The 27,699-nt window shown below is 37.9% G+C and overlaps 1 protein-coding gene across 2 annotated transcripts in view; it reads left to right on the top strand.

Moving 5' to 3' along the window:
- The window catches only part of LOC113170693 (CUB and sushi domain-containing protein 3-like), a 196,595-nt gene that overhangs the window by 113,497 nt on the left and 55,399 nt on the right, over nt 1-27,699 (top strand). For both annotated transcript variants that reach the window (XM_026372889.1, XM_026372888.1), the window contains exons 35-46: nt 5,500-5,624; nt 5,817-5,913; nt 7,738-7,842; nt 13,318-13,436; nt 14,173-14,242; nt 15,973-16,089; nt 16,273-16,482; nt 17,463-17,651; nt 18,476-18,653; nt 21,963-22,108; nt 22,613-22,693; nt 23,490-23,603. In XM_026372889.1, coding sequence (XP_026228674.1) covers nt 5,500-5,624; nt 5,817-5,913; nt 7,738-7,842; nt 13,318-13,436; nt 14,173-14,242; nt 15,973-16,089; nt 16,273-16,482; nt 17,463-17,651; nt 18,476-18,653; nt 21,963-22,108; nt 22,613-22,693; nt 23,490-23,603 — 1,551 coding nt within the window. The remainder of the gene's footprint in view (nt 1-5,499; nt 5,625-5,816; nt 5,914-7,737; nt 7,843-13,317; nt 13,437-14,172; nt 14,243-15,972; nt 16,090-16,272; nt 16,483-17,462; nt 17,652-18,475; nt 18,654-21,962; nt 22,109-22,612; nt 22,694-23,489; nt 23,604-27,699) is intronic.

Here is a 27,699-nt window from a genome sequence, read left to right as displayed (position 1 = left end):
TTTTTTGGGAACAGGAAAACATCACAGATCATAATGATTTATGCTCGGTATGACTACATCATAATATCTATTGTTGGCTTTTGTTTGGTTTTGTTTTGTTTTTTTAAATAACCTCAAAACCAATTACAGTTTTATTCTGGGTTTGTGTGTTGGAGAGCTGGGATGAAGCAAAGCCAGAGTGACACTCTGTAACAGGATTAGCTAATCTTGATGTCATGCTGCTTTTTGGAGTTCACCTATGTTTCCATAATTAAAGTGGAAATTACTTTCAGTTTGACAATATATGAAGCACCAAAAATGTTTGTACAGCATATTTAGTTTTACATTTTAAAAAATCTCACCTCCACCCTTTCAAAATATTAATACATACACAAAAAACAATCTCTACATTGCCAATATTTCTGGTTATTATACTGTCATTGTTTAATTTTGTTCACTATATTATCCATAATAGGGTTCACCCACTGGTTAATATTGGTCATTTCTTTTAGCCTCCTCAAATCACACTTTTGCTGTGGGAATAGGAGCAGTAACCTTTTTCTCCACATTCAATTTCAATTAGGCTGTTCCACATATTCTCGCACTACCTTTTCTAAAGTCGATTAGTTTTCCACTACAAGATGACACATAAACCATATACAGCAATCATCAAGTATTTCGATAATGATGTAATTTTCATGATTTTTTTCTTTATACGCCACCACAATGGATTTAGAATAAAACAAAATGTGATTGCAGAGGTTTCACAAAATTATGGAATTTATCATTTAGAATTTACAGCCATTTTAAGCAGAGTACCTCAATTTTCAATGGCTCAAGGCTATTTGTACATAGTGACATAATTGTAAATATAACATATATTATCAACAATATAGAGATGGGTTCTTTAAGCCAAGAGAGTGACTGTCATCCACCTGTTAAGACGTTGAAGCAAGCATTTTTTTCTTTCTGATAAGTAGGAAATTTTCTCATTTCCTGTGTTCTCTAGTACAGGCTAAACCCCTGGCACAACATCTGTTTTTTATTGCAAGAACACAATGGACTACTTAATGGCAGCTATGGTTGTGGTTCTAGGCTGAAGGAAAACCTCCATACAAATTATGAGTAAACTTGAAGGACATGATGATGATGATACATGTTTTGACTTACAGTAACAGATGTCAGACAGATATTTTATCTTGTGACAGAACAATTCATCTCAACTAATAATGCACTAATTCATTAGACTTATCTTCATGACTATGTAAAACATTTTTGGTGCTGTTAGTAGAACGACCCATTTGGTCATTGTACATTTTTGTATTTACCAGCAGAACTTTGTTTCATGCAATTTGTGTTTTATTGTGTAGTAGTAATACAAAGGCAACTGCTTTGCAAGAATGTGCTAATTTTTATTGGAACAAGTTGTGCCAGCTACCTTGTGAAATGTAGCTAGTCATATGCAAAGTCAATTGGCACTCCTCTGAAAAGAGATGCCTTTTTCATTTAGTTTTAGTTTAGACTTATGCTCAAATACATCACAGGGACTGACAGTGTCAACACAACCTGACCAGTGATTGAAAAGAAAATTGTCTGTGCTGCGTGACATGGTGTGCTTAGTGAGTAATGACATCTTTCAGTTGCACAACTGAGAGGTGTTATAGTGGACGTTTTGGATGGCCACCAGAGACGGTATGTAATACGTAGACATCAATCATGCACATGTGCAGAAGGTCAAGACCCGATTCTAAACAAATACTTATGACTTGTGTAAAGTTTTTTGAATCTTTGCTCTGAGAAACTCTTAAATAACTTTTGTATGTGTTGGGTCATTATCACATCTGCAATAGGAAGTGTTGTCCTATCTGTTTTGCAGCCTTTGACTGAATGTGAGTAAAGGGGATAGCAGCTCTATACTGCTTTTATTAGCAGTCAGGTCATCAATAAGTATCCCTGACCTAGTTCAATTGACAGCCATACATTTCCATGTCATAGCACTGCCTCCAGTTTTATTACTATATCTAAGATGGGTTTATTTAGTTTTTCAGTTTAATGGTGGACTCCTTCACTTGCATAGACACCTCTTTGGCCTGAGATTTCCAGTGAACAGCTATCAAAATCAAATCTAACACTCAGAACCACCTCCAGGTCTTTCATCTGCTTGATTAGTCATGGGGTAATGAGGGAACAGGCCACACCTGGCTATGCAACTGCATGGATGCTATTTTTTTCACATTATTTATGAGCCCCTTTTATTCCTAAATTGTTAATGCCACAAACCCCTTGAAAAGTTGACAGTCTTGACGTGACTCACATCTCTTTTTTGTTTCAAATTTTGTGTGGTGGTGTACACAGTGCAAATGCCAAAAGACTTTTTCCTTTCATTATATACAGACCTGACAGTACATAACTGAAGGAAAGCATGAATATGACCCAAATGATCTGGCCCAAAGGACCAGGATTTTTTATTAATTTCATGGACATTGCACATTAGTCAACATTGCTGTAAATGTGCCAGTGTTGGCCAAAAGGCTAATTTTCAACTGTTGTCCCTTGGCCAGATGTAGAGCATGTGGTTCATATTAATGAACCAAAATTGGGCAGTGGGTCATTTTTGAAACAACCAGGTCAGCCTCTGCTCTGCTGTAACTCTCTGAAATAATCTGAGCTACTTCTGGTTTCAGTTCTGACAAGAAACCATGTTCACAGTGGTTCTGATAAATGTCTTCCTTTAAGCCTTACAAGTTGAGGATGGGGCCCAAAGAGGAGCCTTTGACCCTCCCAAGCTGGGCTTTGGTGCCCCCTTGGTAGTTGACATGAAAAAGTGTAAAAGAGTGTTGTTCAACCAAATATGGGTGTTTGCTATACAGAGAACAAACAAAAGAATTACCTTCACGCATCTTCTTATCTTCTCTACAATTAGCCACTTTAGTGTATACATACCATGTTGGGTGAGAAGCATATGTGAACTGTCAGAGCATCCACAGATGGCCTGTGGGGTTTAAGTCAGGGCTTTGACTTGGCCACTTGAGGACAGTCAGATTTGGCTTGCTCACAGCAAGTTTTCTGCTCAGATCTCCCGATATTTCGCTTACCAGCTTATGTTCCTATGCATTTAAATCTTAAAAAAGTCTCTGCCCCTCTTGTTCTTTGCTGTAATGTCTTCTTTTTGACTTAGATTTTTTGCTTGCCTTGCACCTCATTTACAAGTTGCTTTGGATGCGTCTGCCAAATGACAAGATGTAAATGTAAATTTGGCATACGTCCTTCTCTCATTTCTGATCAGTTTCTGTCCTGTCCCTGACAGTAAGATAGTGCCACCACCATGCTTAACTGTTGTCATGTGTATTCAGGTGATGAACAGTGCCTGGTTGTATACCATGAATAATGCTTGGAGTTTTGCCAGAAGAATTTAGCTTTGTTTATTGGTCAAGATCTTTTTTGTGAAGCTCTCCTCATTTGAACTTTATATATTGACACAAATGTCTTTTGCAATGTAGAAAGAAACTGCATGTGCAATGTCTTTGTGCCTTTTTTTGTTGGGCATGACACTAGAAAACAAGTGTGTTTGGTGTAGAGCTTTTTCTCTGATTTGTAGCTTGCAGGGGATACATTTTATATTGCAAGTACTTGCATTCTGTATGTTCTGATGGAAAATTTGTAGTATTTCCAGTTTTACTTGGTGCATTATTGTGTGATTATTGTGTGACCCTATTATAAACAGGTGTGTGCCTTTTCACACTACATGTATGTCCAATCAAGTCATTATACTACAGGTAGATTCCAGCCAATTCATGACACCTGTGATTAGGAGGGCATTGAGCCCAATATTGTACCACTACACAAGTAAGCTTCACATTTCTAGGGCTTCTAGGGCTTTAGACAATGAAGTCACTGTCTTAAGACAGTTACTATACTGCTTTGATGCCAACTAGTGATGTAAGACCCAGAGCCACATCTGCGGTGGGTGAAATAAAAGGAGCCCCAGATGAATGACTCGTCATTGCTGCTGTCTATCTAAAAAAATGTTGACTTCTCTCTAGAAATACAAATTACTTTTTTTTTTTTTTTTTTACCAGGATTCATTATGGTCTTAATTTATTAACTGGGGCATCTAATTAATTTTGAATTATTGATTAATAAGACTTTAAGGCTGGCCATAAATCTGCTGCGTGGATGCTGATTGAAAGGTGTGATTGTTTCTGACTCATCTGCAGCTTTTTTTCCTAGACAAACAATCCTACTGTGTGTGTGGTTAAGGATTTACACTAATAAAACCAAAAAAGTAAAAGTAAATAAGTAAGTATACTACAGTAAAAAAGTATGCTGTCGCACCATGTGACCACAAAGAAAGTGTAGCCTGTGTTTTAAATAAGCTAGTCTTTGTTCTGAGGCAGCAGAGCACAGTCAGCACTCCAAACTCCTTATTTGGAAAATCATGGCTCTGAGTGGGAAAGATGTTGCAGATAGTAAGCTGCAATCTGAGTTTCAGATTGGCCCTAATGCAAATCGGTGGGTGTCATGCATCACAGCATCCACTTGATATACTCTCTCACTGTGGCTTCCTGCATTGCTGACGGTGAGAAATTAGGTTGCAAATGTCCTTTATCCTGTTGACAGAATTGAAGGCCGTCATCATCACTGAGTCGAGGGCAACACCAATGGATACACATATGGGCGTCTTTCTGTGTTATTTTTGTAAGATGTTCTTAAGGTTTGCAAGAGGTGTTTCTTGATTAAATGTTCAGTGAAACTGCAAAAGTAGGGATACCAACCTTGTCTGATCAGTCAGTTTGTTGCGCTGTCAGTGAAGATAGAAGTTCTAACCATTAAGGTCAGTTGTCATTAAAATATTTCTATAGCATAGAGTTTAAAAAATCCCAAAGCAAAAGCTTTTAACATACAATGCAGTTCTTCATGTAAAGGTCAGGCGTGTAGTTGTGCAACATCATTAATGTTAGTTTTTCTCCAGGTGCCGAGAGTGAAGAGTGACAAAGCAGAGGACAAAGCTTCAGACAAAAGTCTTTGCCAATAAAGTTATTACTGTTTTTTGGCCCTGCATCTAAGACAACCCTGGGTCATGAGCTGTGGAACATGTGGCCTATGGGCCCAACAGTGACCAACTGGGGAATAAGATGGTACATAAAAACTATAGGAAGAATGAAATCTAACTCTCTAAATTAGACTATTAAAGAGCACAGATTAATCAAGACTAAAAAATAAGTCAAATTTACATTATATTATATGTACTGCAAGAACAGTAATGGCTGGCCTCATGATAAAACTCTAAACCTTCCTTTAAGATTAGATTTGATTCCATCATATTAAGTCCTTGTAGATGGTCTTAAAATCAGTGCATTAGTGGCCATTTGTATGAGGTGAAATGATGCTTTTAAAAGCTTGACAGTTTACTACTTGACCACAGTGACCTCCTCCCACTCCTGGCTCTGCAGGTGTGTATTTAGACTTCACTCTCAGCCTCAACTTTGTCATGATGCTGTCTCTCTTTCCTGTGTCTAGTTCCCTGTGGTGGAGTGTTAACTGACCGCAGAGGTACTATCCTCTCTCCTGGATACCCAGACCCATACGCCAACTATTTGAACTGCGCCTGGAAAATCTCTGTTCCTGAGGGAGCCGGCATCCAAGTGAGATAACACAGATGCAGATGTTTTTAACACCTTGTTTGATGAGAGAGCAAAATACATTTGTGGTAGACTAATGATTATACTTTTATACGTGGTATAGTTATTATACAGCCAGATATTTTGCTTGTTATGCTTGTTTTGTGTTGTGTTGTATTGTGTTGTGTGCTGTATTAAGGCATCTTTCCCTTCCAGATTCAAGTTGTGACCTTCGCCACAGAACACAACTGGGACTCGCTAGATTTTTTTGATGGAGTTGATGGCAATGCTCCGAGGCTTGGTAGCTACTCAGGTAAATCTGAGACAACTGAATTTTAGTTGTCAGCTCCCTCTTGAATTTTAATCAGGTGTCACATGGCCCCAGCAGCAGGCCAATGTGGTGATGGAGTTGATGGCATTTGGCATGTCCCCTGAGAATGCTGTCTAAAAACACTTAAAGAGAAAAAAAAATCCTTTACACAATGTTCTTGTCTCTACAGTGGAGATGTATTCCCTGTTTTAGTCTGGAATTGTACAAATGTAGTGTTGCCTTAGGGCTCATGCTAATGAAAAATGTGCTTTCCACATGGTAACCTACAAAAAACAGATCATCACGTCATTTTAGATGCTGGATTCTAGTGAGAGGGGGACTGGTGTAGCATAATGACTTCTGCTTCTATAGCTGCTTCAGTTTTAATAGACTAGATGTCAAATTTCTCAAGTGGTGGATATCTCATTTTAATAACAAAACTCCTAACATACTGTAATAGGTCCACAGTACAGATCTTGCTATGCAGGGCAGCAGCACAGTTTGAAAAGGCTGGGACATTTTTAATGGCTAGAAATAATTTTTATCTTGGGCTAAACTGATAAGTGATTATGATTATATTTAAGTTTCCATTAAAATTGCATATGACAGATGCCTGAAAAAGAGAAAATTAACTCAGACCTTAGTGTTGCCACACGTACTGAATATTCTGCAGTGAAAATTCCCTGAAGCTGCAATTTTGTACCATGCTTGTGTTCAGGTGTAATTTTATGGGTATGACTGAAGTGTGTTAAACATCTTAAGTATAAACATAAGTAAATCAAATGCTGCAAATCATGTTACCATGGCTCTTGTTAAAACCTCTGAGAATTTGACTGGTATATTTATAAACATAGAAATGCATTTTCTATACTGTTCTTTTAACATAAATTGAATTAATCTGTATATCCTCTGTAAATCAGTGTGCTTCATTAGAAAAGATAGCATAGCAGTAAAAAAAATCCTTTAATCTATTATTTTTTATGTTAAGTTACAAAATGCGATACAAATAAAAACATTTTACTTAACCAGAAAGGAAAGATAATTATAAAAAAATTTAACCACTTAAACTCAATAGGACTATTGTACCCCTCACTCCTGCCAACCTTAACAGACATTTGTCCCAACTCTCTCTCGCAAGCATCTGTTGAAATTGCACCAGTTGTCATTAACATCAAATGATGTTTGTCACAAGATGTCACATGTCTTCATCAAGTGACTGGTTACCTTAACAGCAACAGTTGTTTCACACTAGACTCGAACTCTGGTTTCCTGTGGAAAAGTCCTGTGTTGTTTTGATCCATCCATCCACCCCAACCATAAAATCAAAGACTATTTGCATCCATTAATAATGAATAGGAGTCCTTAATGTTGCATGTGAATAACCAATGTAACATAATTAGTTTGAAGTATAGTACAACAAACATAATGGCTAGAGTAATAAAATATTAACAATAATATTAAAATAAAAGAAACGGAAAAGTATGTTAATGTAGGAATGTGACAACAAGGAGGGGTTAGGCAGCTTTTGAACCACTCTTTGAGAGATGTATTTCTTTTTGTTAATATCCATAATTAATAAACTAATAATAAATATTATTAGTTTAGGCTTACGAGTAGTTACACCAAAATTGTCATGAGCTGTTTGTTGGATGATGAATGTTGATGAAATGTTAATTTGTAGACACTGAATCCATAAAAAAAGAGTCTAAATGAAATTGATGAGATGTACAGTATATTTCATCGGCCCCCATAACTAACCGGCTTGCTACATAATTTAGATCCAACTAGATCTTTTCTTAACACTCTTCTGTATGTTGTATAACACAGGTACAACAATTCCCCAGCTGCTCAACAGCACGTCCAACAATCTCTACCTGACCTTCCAGTCTGACATTAGTGTATCCGCCGCTGGCTTCCACTTGGAGTACACAGGTATGGGGAGAGACGGCTTGTCTGACTGCCTGTCACTTTGACTTTTGTCAGTTTGTTTCCATTTGTCCATCTGCCACCAGCTTCCAACTGCTGCACAGGGGTTTAAGAAATAAGACGGACAGCTGGTCTGGATGGCACAGTTGGAATGAGAGTGTGAGCGAGTGGGCAAAGTAGTTTCCTCCTCTGTATCTTCTCCAATTTGCACTCTTTGTATCTGCTTCTTTGGTATCCTGGCATGCTATTTTCCCGTGGTTTTGTTTTTTAAATCCTCTCATAGATTTAAGTTACTGGAGCCATAGTCTTTTCCAGTTGGGAATAAATTTGGTAATTTCTCAGTGGGCTATTAAGTTAGGGGCGTTTTTGCTAAGGAGCCTGCTAAACATTTACCATGCACTAAATTTTAGGCAGTGTTGCTGGCCCCAGAGGAGCGATTGATTTACATAGTCCTCCCATTTCAAATATTGTGTAAATGAAAATGATGGTGAGGATCTGAAGGTGATGCATGAAGCTATACTATAGTTGTTTGTTACCAAATTCCTCATTGTTATTTACATCTCAGGCACTTTTCCTTTGTCTCTTTTAATGTCAGGGTAATTTTCCTACGGGACTTTTTGTCTCTCTAAGGGTAGATGGATTATAAGACGGTGCTTTCCCTGTCTCCTCCTTACATTTGTCTTCCTGCTAGATTTTTACTTACCAATCACCAACACATTAAAAGCAATTTACTAAAATGTGTAGCTCTGGCACATTTCCACTTATTTTGTCAAGGGCAGTGGAAAAAGTGCAACCACAGGGAGTGTAAGAGTGGAGAAGTCATGAACTTCATGATGTTAAAGTAGATGTAAATGGCAATGTGACAATAAAGGAAGCACATATTAAGAGTTTATCTAAACAAACAACCCCTCCCTCACTGCTACCTACTGGTGAGAATCACTTCAGTACCATGTCTCACAGTCGGTCCATTCATCTTGCTCTGTTTTTGCCACTGTTGCCCTGTAAAGTGCTGTCTTAGATGCTTTCTGTGAACCAATCTACTTCAGTCTTCTTTGCTTTTTCTGCTGGCTTTCATATATCTTAGCTTATGCTCATGCTATTTGGTAACATTTGTATGTGTGATCAAGTTATTATGTGATCATGTTACTTTTCTATGGAACTGCTCATTGGGTATTAAGTCACATTCCAGTTTTTAGCCTCAAATTAATACTCTGAATGATCAGTACAGTGGGGAAAAAGGGAAAAAGGCATTGGCACAGTCCCAGCCAGCCAACCATCTGTTTTAAAATATTTCCTTTGGGCGATTGTTGCTGTCCATGGAGACCAGTCATAGAAATCCTCTAAACCACACATTCTGTAACTACAGCTTCAGGAGCTAAGCACTTAAAAAGCTCACGCAGACAGTATGCTCTACCTGAAAATAAAATGGGCATGTTCTTACAGGAGTTATGGTGGTTTGTGTCCCAAATAGAGTCCAGGACTGAGCAGTCAGCAGAGGCCTATCAATCAATGTCTTATATGTACTGGTCTTATCTATTATAGCCACAGTTTTACTTGCATAATCGTTGTGGATTGGAGTGGAAATCAAGGAGAAATTTTGGTCCTTCAGGGCCACTGCCCTGCTTGCTTAACTATCTCTGCCCTACCCACTGCTGATTACCTGGATCAGGTATGTTCAGTCATTCAGAAGATGGAAGATAGCATTTTAGATAAGGGTAGAATGGGAACAACAAAGAGAAGTTGTGAGTGGGTATCTTTCCTTAAGGAACAGAAGCACCACAGCAGGACCTCAGGATATGTACTTACATCAGAGATGTAAGTAATTGCTCTCCTGCTGGCCCACTACTTTTAAATTACGGAGGTTGTTTGTTGCTCATTCGAGATGAGCAAGTTCTGTGCAGATTTGATCAACACACATTGCATGCTGGTTAGTTTTCTGTCTGACATGATCCCAACTTGCTCGGATATCATGCATACAGAGATAACGATAACCTTGTGAGACCAAGGTGGCCACAGATTTTTTTTGCCAGGGACTGCTGTTGCTTTCCACCGACTGCAAAATAGAAATGGTTGGTTCTCACCCTATCCAAGATCTGATTGGTTCAGTAATTGGCTCAACAACAGGATGTTTTATAGATGTTCTTTTAGTCTAACATCAATAATCAAATGTATATCTAGGGTTCCTATTGATTAATTAATATTTTACATTTATATTTTCATTAGAAAAGTGGTATGATGACACTGTCTCATGATAATTTTTACCAATTTAATGTGAATTATTTGAGTCACATGACAGTGAAACCAAAAACAAGCTTTTTAACAACAAACGAAAGTTACTGGAAACTAAGCACAAAATAGAATTTTATTGATTCGGTATCGGACCTCAGGGGATGTGAGTATTTTTTGCCGTCAGCACTAACAACAGCTTAAATTCTGCTGGAAAAGTTAGAAACTGTCCGTCTTTGCTGCGGCTTCTTGTCTCTGACCGATGCTGCTGCCGCATGCTTGCGTCGGTTTTCCAGGCGTAGTGTCAGAACACACAAAGAATAGTTGAAGATAAGTGCTCATGCTGTGCTTCTCTGACCTGTACTGTATATTTGCTTATTCACCTAACAAATTCCTTTATTTTTGTTATACTTTTTCTGACCACTGTCACTCCCCCCCCCCTTTTCCCTAAATACGTTTTTTTTTTACAGTCTAAACTACACTTGGGTAGTGAGCTCACTTTGATATGAGCAGCAGACAGTACTTAAATTTCATAGACCAGATAAAAATGGCAAGGTAACCTCCTGAAAATATCAAGCATGTTTAATAAGGATGGGATTCCTTCCAGGTGCTCGCTTAGGAACAGTAGGTATCGACCTTCTCACAGCAGGTCGATGACAGACTGCCAAAATTTGAAATCTGACAGGAAACCATCTGGAGTACAGTGGAACCAGTGCTGCCTGCTCTTAACCTGATTAGAGCCAAGTTCATGAACAATGAATTTTATGTGTATATTAGATATGATTGGTATATGTGGGATTTAATATACACTTTAACAAATAACTCGCTTTCACCACCACTTAATTTAAAGTTTATTTACAAGATAAAAATTCTAATTTAGTGGTTCAGATAAACATTTGCAAGTAAAAAAACCTGCTTTAATTAGCTGTGTTTTTACATCAGGTTGAATTTGTGTATTATTTAAACTCAAATTAAGACTTTAATTGAAAACTAAATTTAAGTTAAAGGTGACATAATAATATTCAGACAGTTGAGACAGCGTTAGAGGACCTTGAGGCTGCAATGCAGCACACATGCAAAAGGTATATTTTACACATTCGATAGTGTGGTTTAAATATATTAAGCCTATATTTTTGATATTATATTACTTATGTTTAACTTTTTATTTCCATTTGTGTTTTTGAAATGTTAAAATACACAACTTCTGTGCAATAATAATAAAGATTTGATTGTTTGATAAATGTGTTGGACCACCTTGATGGGGCAACCATGGCCTAGTTGATAGAGCAGTTGGCTATCGCTTCCCCCAATCCCTGCCCACGTGTCACAGTGTCCCTGGACAAGGCACTGAGTCCTGGACTAAGAATGTAATAAATAAAAATGCAATTTAATCTAGCAGAAAAGCTATTTCCCCTTATGCAGTAAGTGGATTGAATAAGTGTTTACACATTTAGCTTTGTTCTAATACATAATGGAAGCAGTTTTCAGTGCAGGCTGTATTACAGTATTTTATTAATGCTATATTATTTTTACATATTTTTTTAACTACAGTCAAAGTAAATGAGAATGCACAGCTGGATCAAACAGTTTGAAACTAATTTCACAAAACACTACCAGAGAAGAAATAATTGTGCTGTGCAATTAGGATGTGATCATTACATGTAATTTGTAGCAGTGTTGTGCTTTGATGTCAAACTTACCTTGTGGCTGCCTTACACTAGCAGCAATCACTGCTTCAATACATTGCTTCCCCAAATCTCTGTGAAATCAATTAAAATGTTTAAGTCAGTCACCTTTGTCAAAATAATACTTTATTTAAATCCACTTATGTCAAAACTTCATAGCTTCAACAAATCCACCCACTCCTCTTGTGCAGGAGCTCCCCCTTAGTTACTAGATATGTGGCTGCTCTCGTATTGCTTCCTGCCCCGTCTCTCTTAAGCTATTGTCTCCTCCCACTCAAATATCCTCCCTCACTTTCCCTGATGCCGAGTGGAGTGGCCACTCTGTTATTCAGCACCCTGAAGAGCTGCTTATAAATTGTTCTGAATCTTTTCTGGCTATGTTTACATTCATCCACCCACCTTCTTGTTTGGACCTGTTAACTCTTTGAGTGGCTTTGTGTATGAGTGTTTATATATTTGCGTGTATATTTCTTGTTCCCATGTGTATCTCTGCCTACACATATAGTATAGTTTTCATGTTGCACTCGCTTCTACTTATGTATCAAGGAGAAAACATCTTTATGCTTGTGTGTGTATGTATATACAGTGTGTGTATGTATATACAGTGTGTGTATGTATATACAGTGTGTGTATGTATATACAGTATGTGTATATATATATATATATATATATATATATATTTGTATGTGTGTGTGTGTGTGTGTGTGTGTGTGTTTCAGTGTTTTAAAAAAATTGCATCCAAACAAGCATTCAAACTACTTAGTGGCTAATGAACAATACATAACCTTTTTTTTATCAAAATAAATTTGAAAATATAAACTAAAAACAAGTGGCTGCGCAAGTATTCACCTCCATTTGAAGTGACACATCATCATCTCTGCAGCCATTTGATTTAAGAAATATACAATTACTTATAGTAGTAGATGTGACATGGGTGCCAATAATGTGTTTCCAGAATTATACTATAAACACATCTTAATCTGGAAGGTGAAGGTGAAAAGTGGTACTACTATGTGGTACTTCAGATTCATTACATTAATATTGTCCAAAGCTGGGTTCATCATTGCTTTTAAACCATTTAAACACAATATCGGGCCTCTCACTACCTGGCAAGTGGAACTGTAATCAATGTGTACCAATAGAGTTCTGTCAAGTAATACTTCTGGGATTGCTTTGTAATTTCACAGTGATTGCTTCAGATCACATTTGGAAGGATTTTGCGATTACAGCAACCAGTAGAATTGCTTTTGACATGTCCCAGTTACTGAATGTTATGATATAGGGAAATGGAGGAAAATTGAAAAAAAAAAAACATATTCAATTATTATGCAATTACAAGCACATTCAAATGAGGCACTATTTTATGTAATTAAATGTGAAAATAGTTTAAATTCAATTATTCCCTTATGTATTGGGTGATTATATGTACATTTTCCAATAAATATACAACGGATGTGCAAAAATACAAACATATCACATGCACTGAGCAGTTTTAGGTATTGATTGTGTACTCATGTTGTGCAGAAGAATGATCGCTGTACACATTTGTGTGTTATGACTCTGTCCTAAGCAATAGGTTTGGATTCGTGCCCAGAGCCGCTGCCTCCCAGTAACGGCCAAAAAGTGGGAAACCGCTACACTGTGGGTGACATGGTGGCCTTCCACTGTGATCAAGGCTTCTCGTTACAGGTAGGTTAAAGCATATGGTGCTAGTAGAGCAGATATCCAGCTCTTTTGTGTTTGTGTGTGTTTGTGAGAGCACAGCAGGAAATGCAACAAAACAATGTGTGAAAGCACTAGGTTGGAGTGGCTGTTCATGTATTAATACTTGCATCTTGCTTTTGAAAGTGTGTGTGCTTTGCTTGCTTATCTGCTTGGATGTTCGGATGAGTCAGTGCTCGTATTTGTCTGTTACAAAGCAGCTTTACCGTCTTGCAATCCTCCCCGAGTAGATGGCTATAGTATTTTGAGATGTAGAACCTTCCAAGGCCACAGGCAATGGATTGTGTTAACAGTCTCACTAATCCCACACCGATTTTTCTTTCGAGCTCGGGCATTCACTTCTTTTCACTTTCTCTTTGGACAAACCAGCAACTTCTTACACACGTCTTTAGGCTAAGTGTCTGAACACCATAAATAGAATAGAAAGCACTGTAGAAACAAAAGTATAAGTCTTTCAAGTTCATTTGTGTGTGTTCATTTCTCTTATTCTCTAACCCTAATGTGCTTAGAACCAGGTGATACTCATGCTGCCCAACTTGCCTCTCCTACGGAGATAAATTGATAAAGTTACAAATTATTAACAGTCAGGACTTTACTTCTACTCTTAGCACATTGGTTTGATCTCTGTGTTCTTCACTATTTTTTTCATTGCACAGTGTTTTGGAGTGTTTAATATACAGTTTTTGTTTGTTTTCCCCAACAGGGTAATGCATTTATTACCTGCATGCCTGGTCCTGTCAGAAGGTGGAATTACCCTGTACCCCTGTGTTTAGGTAATGTATTATTTTAGCTATTCTTGCCAGCATGCAGGGTTTAAATGAGGTGACATTGTAGAGAACAAAATCAAATTTTTTCAGACAGGGACTCGCTCCCTTTCACTTGTCTCTTGTCATTTATATTTTCTTATAGACTGACTCCTTGTTCATCTTCTCTTTTTTATATTTATCTCATACCAATACTCGTTATTCATAGCTACAAAATCGATCAATGGCCTCACACAGGACTTGTTATAGTATAATGGAAAGCAACAATTTTATTGTAAGATTATGGCAGGGAATGGTAGGTGGGATTGGAGGACTTGGGGAGTAGTGTTTATGAATTTTATGCTTTGCCTTTCAATTGAAAATCAATAAGGCTTTGCACCATCTCAGTGTGTTGTTTGATTTCTGATACTCATTATGTCAGTCTCTAGTCTATCCTGACACTTCCTGTGATGCTGATTGCCATAGTGATACATTTCAAAGATTACTGAGGAAGCACTTCACTTTGAGCTGACTTTTCTGTTGCCCCCAATTACACATGTACACAAACACAGTGAAACATTCACAATCACGCAAGAAAATGGCCACTCTTACACACAAACGTGCACTCTCTACTCTTTCCATGTAAATGGTCTGTCCCTGTAGTTTTTACAGTCCACAGAAAAGATAAATCCCAGTTTTACCCTTGACGCTGTTGTTGGACGCAAGTTTTCGCTCGATAGCTTAACTCCTTTCTCATTTCCAGGGCTTACCTTAAGACCTGACCTTTTACATCAATATCTGTATTTACTTTGATAAACTCACATCATAGTGATTGTATGCAGCATTCCAAATGCTATTTTATGCTCAATAGGGCATCTCTACTCCTCCATTTCATACACAAACAGGTGAAGCAGCACACAGTACCCCACTTTACAGCCAAGGAGCACAATTAAAACCCAAGATAGTATTTAGCCTTGTTTGGTGGTCCCCAAAGACATGGATGCAATACTCCTGTGTTTTGAACCATTTTCTATAGAAATGGGCCTGTTGTGATGGGGATAGTAAAAAGGAGAAATGACTCAGCTAAAAGTTTACTTTGATACCTCTAGTGTCTGCAATTGCATTATACCTGGGTGTTTATGTACTGTAAGACTCGAGTATGTGCCACAGGAGAGGGGGTTGAAAAGAAGTGGGGTGTTGCAGGGGAAGGCTCAAGTAATCACCACCACCAGTGAGCACAACTGTAGTGCTGTATCGAACATTGACTCCCTCATTTATTTTAATTTAAAGCACTGCCAAACAAGGAATGTGCCTGGGTCTGTTATCTTTCCACAAATGTCCTTATGGAGCATAATCCACAAAGTCAAACAAAGATGTACAGGCACAAGTCTCAGACATGCTTAAACAGTCACAAAGCACCCCTCTATTTCCCCTGCAGCACAGCCCAATCCCAGACTCATTAAACACACACACGGCACATTTTTTGTCTTGCCCACAAAATGCCCCTCTTAGTATCATCAGCATGAAGAACACATTCTTATGAGCATATGTGTCACACACATAAATAGCACCACCATTCTGTTTTTTTTGTACACGTACCAAACAATTTCGTTAGTACTGTAACTTGCACACACACTCAGACACAATGCTTTTTGCCCTCGCTCCACATTCGCCCTCTTGTCGTTGTTTTTCTTTGTTTTCCCATTGAGCTGTTCTGTGGAGAAGTGACATGTTCTTTCTCCTTGGTTGATTTCCCGCAGCTCAGTGTGGAGGTTCTATGACAGACTTCAGCGGCGTCATCCTCAGCCCAGGCTTCCCAGGGAATTACCAGAGCAGCCTGGACTGTAGCTGGAGAGTCCAACTCCCTATTGGCTTCGGTCTGTCATCCCCCCCCCGTCTTTCTTTCTCCTCTCTTTTCCTGTTTTTGTCCTTGCAGTTCTCATTTTCTGAGTAAACATCTTGGTACATTACTTCATAGGAACAGATGTGTGCACTCACTTTGCCTTTATTTACACATTCAAGTTTTTTCTTCTAAATTCACTTTTCTTTCTGCTTTTTAGGGATCCATCTACAGTTTCTAAACTTCTCAACAGAGCCCGTTCATGATTACCTGGAGGTGCGCAGTGGGAGTCTGGAGACTGGAACAGTGATAGATAGGTTCAGTGGCCCTGTGGTGCCGAACTCCCTCTTTAGCACCACCCATGAGACCACTCTCTTCTTCCACAGCGACTACTCCCAGAACAAACCCGGCTTCCACATCGTCTACCAGGGTGAGAAAAAACTTTACCATGGAGATAAAATTGGGTGTTATCATAGCTGAAAAGGTGGAATAGATTGATTTTGTTTTTGTTTTTTAACAGAAGAGTAGATATAGACCAGGGCCAGAGATTAGTGCTGCAAGACACTTCCACTATGATTGTAAGATGAGAACGTTGATCACACAATTTGTTCATTCATTGTGTGCGATCTGTATCTGTTTTTATATTACCAAACAAAGACTTGACAACTCCCAGTAGAAAACAAAATGAAACTCATTTTCTCTAACATTCAGATAAGACATTGCACAAATCAGATTTTTTTAGGTTAAGATATCATCCACTTTCAAGAGCAAGTGGCAAAATAGCAAATCTCACAGGGCACAAAGAGACCTTTTACTTTTTAGATAAATTATAACATAATTCTCAGCTTTATCATCTATAATGGCTGTAGATTTGGTTTAGTCCCCATACAGTCAGCTTGCAGCCTTTTACCTAACACACATTCTTTGAACAAACTCTCATTGATTTTTCCATTATGTAAAAAAGCCTCATTGTTACATAATTTACATTGTACAAATTTATAGACCAATGTGCACACGTTTTTGGACTACAAAAATATGTTTTGACTGTGTTATTATGATTTCATTTTCATCAGTTTCATTTGTGTAAAACAGTGTGAAAATAAAACAGTAACTGGTTATGTAATATAAATAAAAATAACCACTCAGTTTATCAGTTATAGGAAAAGGCTCCAGCAATTCACAGTGATCCTTAAGTTAAATTATGGATATCTACATTGGAGACTTTCACAGGGAACCTAATGATTCGATTTTAAGAGTGGTACAAATTAGAACCTCTTACCAGGTCATAAAACAGGCCATTGTTCTTGAATGTGCTTATAGCTATTTCAGTACATACTATTAAAGAGATTATTTTATTTGCATTCTGGCCTCATCTTCTGTTTACAACTTTCTTATCTCTTCTTCACGCAGCGTATGAACTACAGAGGTGTCCAGACCCGCGACCGTTTCGTAACGGCATAGTGATTGGTCTGGACTACAGTGTGGGAATGACCATTTCCTTTGAGTGCCTGTCGGGTTACACTCTGCTTGGAGAACCTTCTCTCACATGTCTGCATGGAGTCAGTAGAAACTGGAATCATCCCTTACCTCGCTGTGAAGGTGACTGTTTACTCTTTTTTACTATATAAGTCTACACAAGTTGCTTTTTTTTTTATCATCAGTATTCACAAAAAAAGATTCCTTTGAAGTTATTTTCAACAGAAGATAAGATATGACAGATAATATATCTGCTTGTAGTGATGCATTGACTTTTTTCTGTTTCGCTCTTTCCATTTGCCTTTTTTAAATTCTTAAACCATCTTTGTCACTGTTACCACCAATGTAGCACCACTTTACTGGATTATAAACTGATGCAGTCCATTATAATGATAAATGGACCATTTGTAAGTCTTTATTACAAAGCTGATTACACCTGTCTGTGTGCTACATTTAATGAAGATTTCTCAGATCCCCTCATCAGTTAAGTGAAGCCGTAACATACATTTCAAGTCCACAACATAGTTTGGGCTTTGTCTGAGAAAGAGGGAAATAGTTTTATTTCGCTGTGTATACATCATATTGTGCTTGTTGAGTTTACAGTTCTGATCCAGAGGGCATCAGTTAGACTTTAACTCACAGTTCAAAGTCAAATTTTAACACATTCCCTCTGAAGGGATATGACAGGGACTTTTAGTGTCAGACCCACTCAGTGTCATCAGGTTCACGGCAAGTCGTAAACATCCCCTGTAGTTGTATCTAACAGGTGCAACCTCCGCAGTCACCCACCAGTGTCTCAATGATAAACCAATAACACACTGTTATTGTTTGTTTTACAGTTTGTTTTAACAGTTAGTGGCAATACAGCCATAAGTAAGCAAATGACTTGAGGTAAATCGGAGACGGCCTTTCTATTTTTCTCCAGCCTCTTTCTTCTATTCCTCCAGCTCTCTGTGGTGGCAATATAACTTCCATGAATGGCACTATTTATTCTCCTGGACACCCAGCGGAGTATCCACACTTCCAGGATTGCATGTGGACTGTCAGAGTACCTCCTGGTTATGGCATCTACATCAATTTCTCTGTAATAAATACAGAGCCAATCTATGACTACATCACTGTCTGGTAAGTCATTCTTGTTCTCTCAGTATGACAATATTCATCAGTCATCAGCTTATTGTACAAGTAAACCAAGTGGTTTTCTATTGATTGTTTGTGGGAAGCAGTCCTTCTACATTTATAGTGATGTTTAAGTGCTTTAAAAACCAGTGATGCATATTTTACAATAATACTAAACAGCAAGACACACAGTGGGCCTATTTTCTAGCTAAAGTTTCCACTAAGTTTGTAGCATATACTGTGCAGTGCTAGTACATAGATACCAGCTGAGCTTTATTTCCTTATTCAAGGAAAAGCTAAGTTTATTGAGCCAGTTTTGCTCTTAGTGTAGAAACACTAGACAGCACTAGGGCTGCACACAGTGGATTTAACAGTTGACAAAAGGCTACAGCCCAGGGCAAGCTGGACAAATTTTGCTTACAGCTTTTGATGGGACACCCATAACAGATGAGCCAGCAAATGTGTTAACCTTTGTCCAGACATTTATGTATTCATTTTTCCCCATGACAACTTTTTTTTCCCAGCCCTTTCCCAAAACAAAATGCACTGTATAACATGATAAAATAAAAGACCCCGAAGTGTGAGTCACTGTGTGCCGTTTTTCCTACTCACCAAACTTAGAGGTAGATGTTTCACTTCAGATCCCCAGTGAGTGTTACGTAAAAACAGAGAAATGTGTATCAGCATGGAAACATCAGCTCTGAGTTACTTTGGATGTTTGTTAGGATGCAGAAACAAACTTTCTCTTGAAAGATAATGGTACAGCAGTAAACTATATTATCTGCCTCATATCACCACGGCAGCTGTCTCTAACTGTAGGTGTCTCCTACTCCCTCTACCTTTCTGTGGCCTCTCTGTAGCATAGCAAGCCTTGGGCAGTGATGGAGCCATCCTCATGAGTGATAGAGGAGGGAAATGTCTTCCAGTATCTGGGGCTACCATTCATAGTATAGGAGACAAAAGCTAGTGGCTCTAGTGTTTTCAAATGAAATGAAGCATAAACAATCTGTCCCCTGATGACAACATTTCATTTCCCTGCCTGACTACCATCTCCCATTTTGCCGATCACTCTGAAATGAAACTCCAATGAGACTTTTTTAATATATAAGATATTAAAGGTACACACACATTAGTGTAAAGCATTTAGTATATATCATCCAGGTGAATAGGCCTGGAGCTACATGAAAGTTCCAGTAATGACATACTTTTCTATTATACAGAAATAGTGTATTACAGAAAACTACTGACTTCTCATATAAATCTTCCTATTAACTAACACATGAAGGTAGCGGTCGGATTGTCTTTACACACTGGATTCCTTTGGTTTCAAGAATGGTGTGATATAGTTCTGGAAAATCAGATCAGCAAGAATCTATGTTTGATGTGTATTTAATAACTGAGTGAATAAAACAACTTGACAAATAAAAGTAAACCATCACAAAAGTGCCAAATAAAGTCTTCCTAGATTTTGTGCCAAATCTCTATGATGTCACAGAACATCATTTGTCATATTACCTAATGCTACATTTATCTGTCCTGATATTTTTAGCCTCTTCACCTCCAGCCTCACCTAGAGGGTTCAGGCAACCTGAAACATAAGCATATTCTAGGTCTGCTTCTGGGTCTCCTCCCAGTCAAATGTGCTCCACAAGGATGCAGAAAGGCATCTTAATTATGTGTATGCGCTACTTTACTTACATCTTTTAAGGAGGAACAATGGAGCAGTAGGTCTCCCCTGAGCTCCCACCAAATATCTGGTCTACTTCGCTCTGTGACCTCAGCCAACACCTACACTGACTGTCATGATTTGTTTTTAATAAGGACCCGATTAAAAGGTGAATTTAATTAAGTTAATTACAGAAAGCTGGAAGAGGTAAGGACAGGTAAAAACTGAAAGGGGTAAAAAAAAAAAAGCTTGCGGCAGGAAGTGAAGCTAGGATCATGACACTGGTTTAACTCAAGAACTTCACCTAGAGGCTTAGCTCCATTTTCAATGTGACATTTTAGCACTATGCCACTTGTCAATTTCACACTTCACTGTACCCTCATTTGGGAACAAGGTCCATAGATACTTAAACTTTCACCTGGGGACCACAGCTCCAGCTGTCAAAGGTGGAAGCCGCGCAATAGATATGTCAGACATGACAGGCTCACAACAGTTAGCACTCAGGATGTATCTCATCCACCACTGGCATCATGCCAGTCACTATTTAAGTGACTGTTATGATCCTAACCTCCTATCATTTTATCATTTCTTTTGTTTGTTTGTTTGTTAGATTTTTATATATTTTTTTATATTAAAGGCTCCTGAAGTTGAGGTCGAAAAGTTGACATATTGAGTTTGCCACATTTTCATCCTGCTATAACATTTAGCTATTAATACTATAAATTTTTTGTTTGTTTGTTTGTTTGTTTTTCCATAAAGCTACAGTTTCATTAAACCGGAGTTTAATGATACTGTACATGGCAGAAAGCTGCAGTAATCTACAGTAATGTAAAGTAGATGTATTGACTTCTATTCATGTATCCACCCTTCACAGATAACAGCCTATTCTCCCTACTGGCCATTAAGGGTGAAAATCAAAAAGGTCATTAAGATTCAATTACATTTCGGTTCCCATGGCTACATTTCTGTCACGGTATTCAGTTAAGGACTTTAGGATTTTGTGATAATCGTCTGTGCATTTTCTAAATGCTTTCATGCTTCCAGAATTGCAAGGGCTGAAATAAGGTGATAAACTTACACACTTAATATACTTATTATACATACTGAGCATGTATAGAATATTACCTCTTTTGTGTTATGTTCATATTTTGGTTACATATCCATTAAGGGGGGCTTTAAAGACAACAAAACTACAAATATGTGCCTGAAACACTGAACAGAGGCCCACTGAAAACAGGTCCCACAGACCCAGACACCACTAAATAGTTAACCGAATACATTTGAAGGACTGTCACTAAAGCTGTTCTGGACATTCCACATTTTTCAGAACTCTGTATCATCGACTCTTTTCCCCATAGCTGGAGGGGGTAAAAGTTTCAGCAATATACTGCCTCATTAGTTAACTTATACTCAACTTCTACTTTGACACTGTTGATTTAACATGAAACTTTTTTCAGATCATCAAAATGATTGCTGGATCCACATGACTGCTTGGGGATAAGGAGACCTGCTCTTTGAAGTTATTACTGGTGTTTATTCATAAATCTCTCTCTCTCTGTCCTCCTCCTCCTCCCTGAACTCTTTCAATCTCTCTCTTTCCCTCCCCCATCACAACCCCTACTCTCCATATGTCTGTATCTCTCTACCAGGGATGGACCTGACCAAGCCTCACCTCAAATTGGTCAGTTCAGTGGCACCTCTGTACAGGACGGCGTGTCAACCACAGCGAATCAGATCCTCATCAAGTTCCACAGCGACTTCAGCACCAGTGGCTTCTTTGTGCTGCATTATTATGGTAAACCTTGGTAGCAACTAAGTATAGTCATTGTTCCATACTGCAGTAATGGCTCTTATTCGTTTGATTTTCACTCCGCATTACAGGAATCCTGCTGTAGTAACTACAATCACAAAGAGCAGAAAGAGAGATAGTTTCTATATTAGGACACCTTTATTCTTTTCATTTTTATGAGTCATTATATAGCCTTTCTGATTTGGCTGCATGCTTACATATTGCTTTCAGTTTTGTGTAATGATAAATGATGAATGCGTTCTAATCCCTATTTTTCAGTGTCACTATTAAAACGCCCTTTGGAGAAGAGGTTTATAATAAAATGTCTTATCCTCATCTCAGCTTTATTAGTGATTTGTTTTTGATGATTATGAACAGTGATAGGTGGCAATTTATGATCTAACTAAGTTTCAGTGTGATGTGAGAGTAAACATTCACTGTCTATCTCTGTGTATACAGTGCCTGCATACGCTGTGCTACAGATTTTGCTGTCTCTATTCTCTCCAACAGCATACCAGCTGAGAACATGTCAGCCACCCCCTCCTGTCGCCAACGCCACTATCCTAACCGATGATGACGAGTTTGAAATAGGTTTGTCTTATTTTATTTAGCTATTTACTTGCCAGAGAAAATATGTAATAAAATCTGTTTGCTTCAGACATGATGTAATTTGCTTGGACAGCCCTGGACAGAAGAAAAAATAAGATTAGACATGAAATAGTTTTGGATAATAATTCATCAATTCTCTTGTTGGCTGAATCTGTTATTTGCTCATTGGAGCCATTGTTGTATATGTAAATCTCTGTTTTAAGTTTTTTTTTTTTTTTTTTTTACATTCTATGGATCTTATCAGTCCACCTATCTACATTTTTAAACAACAGCTTTTTCTGTGATACGTATTAATTTTGAACATGTACTTTTTTCTACAGTACTGCAGTTATTTATAAGCCTTACTGTTCCATTGCACCTGCACTGTGCTCATTTCAGTTTCTTTCTTTCTCTTTCCTCTTCCTTCTTATATTAAATCCCTTAATTAAGAATGTTTTCAATTTATTTATGCTGTAAAATATTATTTGGAGTGGATGGTTAATTAGTTCTCTATACAAGCTGTTTGTATTTTTAGTGTTCTGAAGTGATTAGCAAAGTGAAGTGGAAATCACATGGCTAGTGGCTGCTTTACTCTGTGTCTTTGAAATTGAGTGCAAGTTTGATTTTGTAAGTACTTCAGTACTCGAGTTAGCTAAGGACACGTCAGTCTTCATTATAGAACTTGTTGTTGATTACTGTTTCAAGTGCTGGTACTGAGTAGGCTTTTACGATCTCAGCTTTGTGGGGATATGTGTTTATGTGTGTCTCTGTATGATTGTGGGTTTATTTGACCTCATAGGGGACATCATTCGCTACTCGTGCCTGCCAGGCTTCACATTGGTCGGCAGTGAGATTCTGACCTGTCGACTTGGAGAAAGGTTACAAATGGACGGACCACCACCAGTGTGCCAAGGTTGGTTTTATAACTTTAGTGTGGCTTATGAAGTTTTTTGTGTTTGCATGTGTAAGCATTACTCTCAGTGTGGGTTCACTGTGTTTATGTGTGCACCAGCAATTATATGCATGTTTATTCCTATTATATTGAATGTGTTTGTGCGCGTGATTGAAACCACTCTGCCAAGGTTGGTTGCAGTCAGAAGCACCTGCTGCATCATTTAACAGATGCCAGCAGGGCCCCTTCTAGCTGACTGCTAGTGGCAAACAGCATCTCTGTTTTAATTTATCAAAACTCAATAAGTAATACTACTGACCTAAGATCATAGACTTGTGCTCCCCTACAACCAGATTTTGACTGTGAAGGATTAGTGCAAGACAGATTACAGATCAGCAGGTATAAAAAGCAGTTTACTCCAATGTATTAGTGTTGAGGGAAGCCTGCCATAGCTATCTTTTCACCATGTTTTACATAGAAAGACAAGGGAGCTTATAGTTTTCCCCTTAATCCTGCTCAAATGGCCCTTTGGGTTTGATTGATTTAAAATGTCTTCCTACCCATGTTTTTTTCTGAAGATGGATTTTCAACCAAGAAGCAAAGGACAAGAAATGTCTGTGTTGTCTGCATCAGAGATTTTGTTTAGACCGGAAAACAAATGCCATCAGCCTGCCTGTCGTGCCAATACAACTCTGCTGCAGACAACAGAGCTCTCTGAAACCTTCTATTCCCTGTGGATAGACATCTTTTGAAGTGCCCTGAAGTCCTTTGTCTACAAGTCTTGAGTTGATGAGCGTTTCTGTCTTTTTATTTCTAGAAACTGTGAGTAATCACATTGGACTTGTGATCAAGGCATGCCAGATACACAACAAAGCCAGAGCCTGCATTCATAAAGCATCTTAGAATAGGACTAGTGATTTGGAACCTATTTTTTCATCCCTGGCTGTTATTATTTTATGTCTGACTTGAAATCTTAGTTTTCCCCTTGGAGCAGTTTTACGGCTGACATTGCTTTGCTTTCATACAAATTTCACTGATTTCAATTTAATATATGGAGATTGCCACACACAAACCAAAAGACACCAATGGCAGTGCTTAAGTTAAGTGCCCTGACTGGTGATCCAGAATCTAAAAGATACTTCTGTTCTCATAATTTTTTCATAAATGTTACAAGAAGCACTGCCTGTGAATAGATGTGTTAATATATGCAAAAAGGTCAAAGAGACCAAAAGCACAGCAATTTAGTAACATTTGCATTGATGACGTGGGTGTGTGGGAGTTTTGAAAACAACACGGCCTACCTTCACTTGTGCTGCATTGGGCCTACCTAGCATTTTCAAAATTAAAAATTTATAAAGCCACACAGGGTATGAAGTCCTGCTGCATTTTATTAGCTTGTTAGACAATGTCAGAGTAAAGAGAGAGAGGAAAGAACGTAGAGACAGGCTTAATTGCATGCTGCGTCATATTGGTCTGGCATACAGATGCACAATCATGTTATTCCAACATGAATGGAATTCCATTGTTTGCTGGAAAGTGACCAAATTAGCAGATCAGCAACAAAAGGATTAGAATAATTTTATGTTTATGTTTATATTTGCTTTTGTGCCAAGTTAGGGCAATCATTCACTTGAGAGTACTGGAAGATATTTCAAATTCTCTCATTATGTTGGTCTTGCCAGCTCACCTTCTCATGTGTTACTGACTACACAGCGCTCTGCCAAGACCAACTGGCTCCTATCAGCTAAAATTCACTTACTGTGCTTGAAATAATTTCACAAGCTTTAATTTGAATGACTGAATTCACCTGCCAAATCCAGATGGGCAAAGCATGTTGGGACTACGCTCAGGATAGCTTTTCACTTACTTTCATGATGGAAGCCAGTGAGTCATATACCTGCATTTCAGATGTTTGAAACTATTTTGATGTTGGACAGCACAGGATCTAATACTGTACCTCACAGGAAATACATTATCAAGACACAAATACAGTAATTGTATAACTGCACGTTATATGTAGAATAATCATATCTTTTGTAATACTTAATTATGTTTAATTCTTGTAATATCTAATATTTCAAAATGTGTGTGATGATAGGTTATCTATTATATTTTGATCAAAATACTCTGCAGAACCTGCCTTGAGTGAAACATTTACGATGTTAGGACTATTTTAGGACATTACGGTTAGTAATTCATTGTTTGACATTTTCATGCATCAATTCATTATTGAAGTCAGGATTTCATTACATTTTCTTGTGGTGGATATGTTATGTCCTTGTGCCACCTCTAGCACGAAGCTAATTGCTCTCCTTGGGACATGTAAAGTTGAACTTAATTTGAGCTGACCTGCTATTCACATCCAAGAGACTGCTACAGTAAGCTTCTACATAGGCCTTTTCTTTTCGGCAGCTTGCCGATAGGGCAGGAAAAAGAATTCTCCTGTGTTCCCTGATTCTGCTTTTGTTTGCTGTCCACCCTTCTATTAATTGCCATTTTATGCTCATAAGATAACACTGAAATGCCCTTCCACTGGCTTTGCAATTTCACCCCCCAAATACTCCTGATTTTCAAGATATTTCCCCAGGCTCGCTCTTTATGAAAGCCTACGAAGAAGGTTATGCTGTAGCTTTGATGAAGTCTAGAGCCACAATTGAATTGACTGCTGTGTTTGCTTGGTAAACCATCTGCCACACTGAGGTCGAGTCTATCCCAGTAAATGCTGTTATATTGCTCCCTGTCTTGATTTTCATTGTCTTTCAGAAAATGTAATGGAAAACAGTTTCTGCTTCAACTACATCTTTGCTATACTTATGTAAGCTTTGTTTTATGACGTCTCTGACACCAACAAAGTGTAACAATCATTGCTATTCCATACACACATTGTGCTGAGTGAAAGAATAAACAATTTGCGGTTAGCAAAAGAAGATATGTCTTGCAGTGTTTGCAAGATTTAACAAATGCCAATTCTTTTTTAAACCAATAATGTTGGCATGAATTCCATTCTAGCAAATAACAGTGAACACTACATAGAAAGCAAGAGTCTGAAGATACAGTGCATGACCAGTTATATCAGTACTGCACTTTTAGGTTGAGTGGACAATTTGTATTATCTAAGGATGGTTGGTTCATATACTAAGTCACCATTTAATGTTGATTTTATTTAAAGAATTGTTTTTTTAAACACGTTTATTTTATAGATTTATTATAGCTTTTCATTAGGACTCCAGCATTTGTAATTGTGAGCCAGTGTGGTGACATCTCACTTTAACTTGCTTGCATTTGTTTTATACAAGCAACAGAGGTCATCATCTGTAATGTACCCAAACCAGCATGCTGTATGAATATATTATGAGCTTCAATCTTCTCTCAGAGCAGTGTGTTGTCCTTATCATGGTTGTGCAAAAGCCATCCTAAAAAGTAGCAGTATTGAGGCATCCGAAACAGTTTTAAGCCTCTCATGATTCATGTTGTTAATCCCTGCACCTAATGTCTGAGGCAAAGCAGTTTAAGCCACAACTGTGCTTACTGGAAAGACTTGTGTTTGTTGCCTGGCAACGTTAGCTTATCAAACAAGTAGTGGGGCTTCAATTATTTCAATAACTAACTGTTACCAGATAGATGGCTCTAAGTACAGTGCATTAATTCATCAGAGTCAATTTACTGGATATTTCAAAGCTGTACAATATAGTAAGTGCTCCAGGGAATGAGAATGTACTCTAGATATGTTATAACAATGTTTGGCTTTGTAACCCCAGTATAAAAACATGTAGGAGAAAAGTTAGCAATTGTTAGAAGCAATTGTTAAAGCAAATGTTGTGCTGGCTTCATGACAAATATTCCCAGTGGCATCGGTATTAGCAAAGACTCCTGCTGATAATAGAGCTGAAGAACCACAGCCGTGTGAATTGATGTAACTGCGCCAGCTGAAGATCCCAGTCTGAACTCCATCTCATTGCCAGGTTCATTTTGAATCTTGAATAATTCTTCTGCTACAGACTTTTTTTTTTTTTTTTATCAAAGCATTTAATTGCATACAAACATACTTGTTTGTCTCTTTGGGAAAGTATGGACTCATCAATAGATAGCAACATGTTTAATAACTTAAAAAATTATG

The sequence above is a fragment of the Anabas testudineus genome, chromosome 16, assembly GCF_900324465.2.
Source record: "Anabas testudineus chromosome 16, fAnaTes1.2, whole genome shotgun sequence".
NCBI lineage: Eukaryota > Metazoa > Chordata > Actinopteri > Anabantiformes > Anabantidae > Anabas > Anabas testudineus.
The sequence above is the reverse complement of the archived record's forward strand: the minus strand, read 5'-3'. Positions and strand labels throughout refer to the sequence as shown.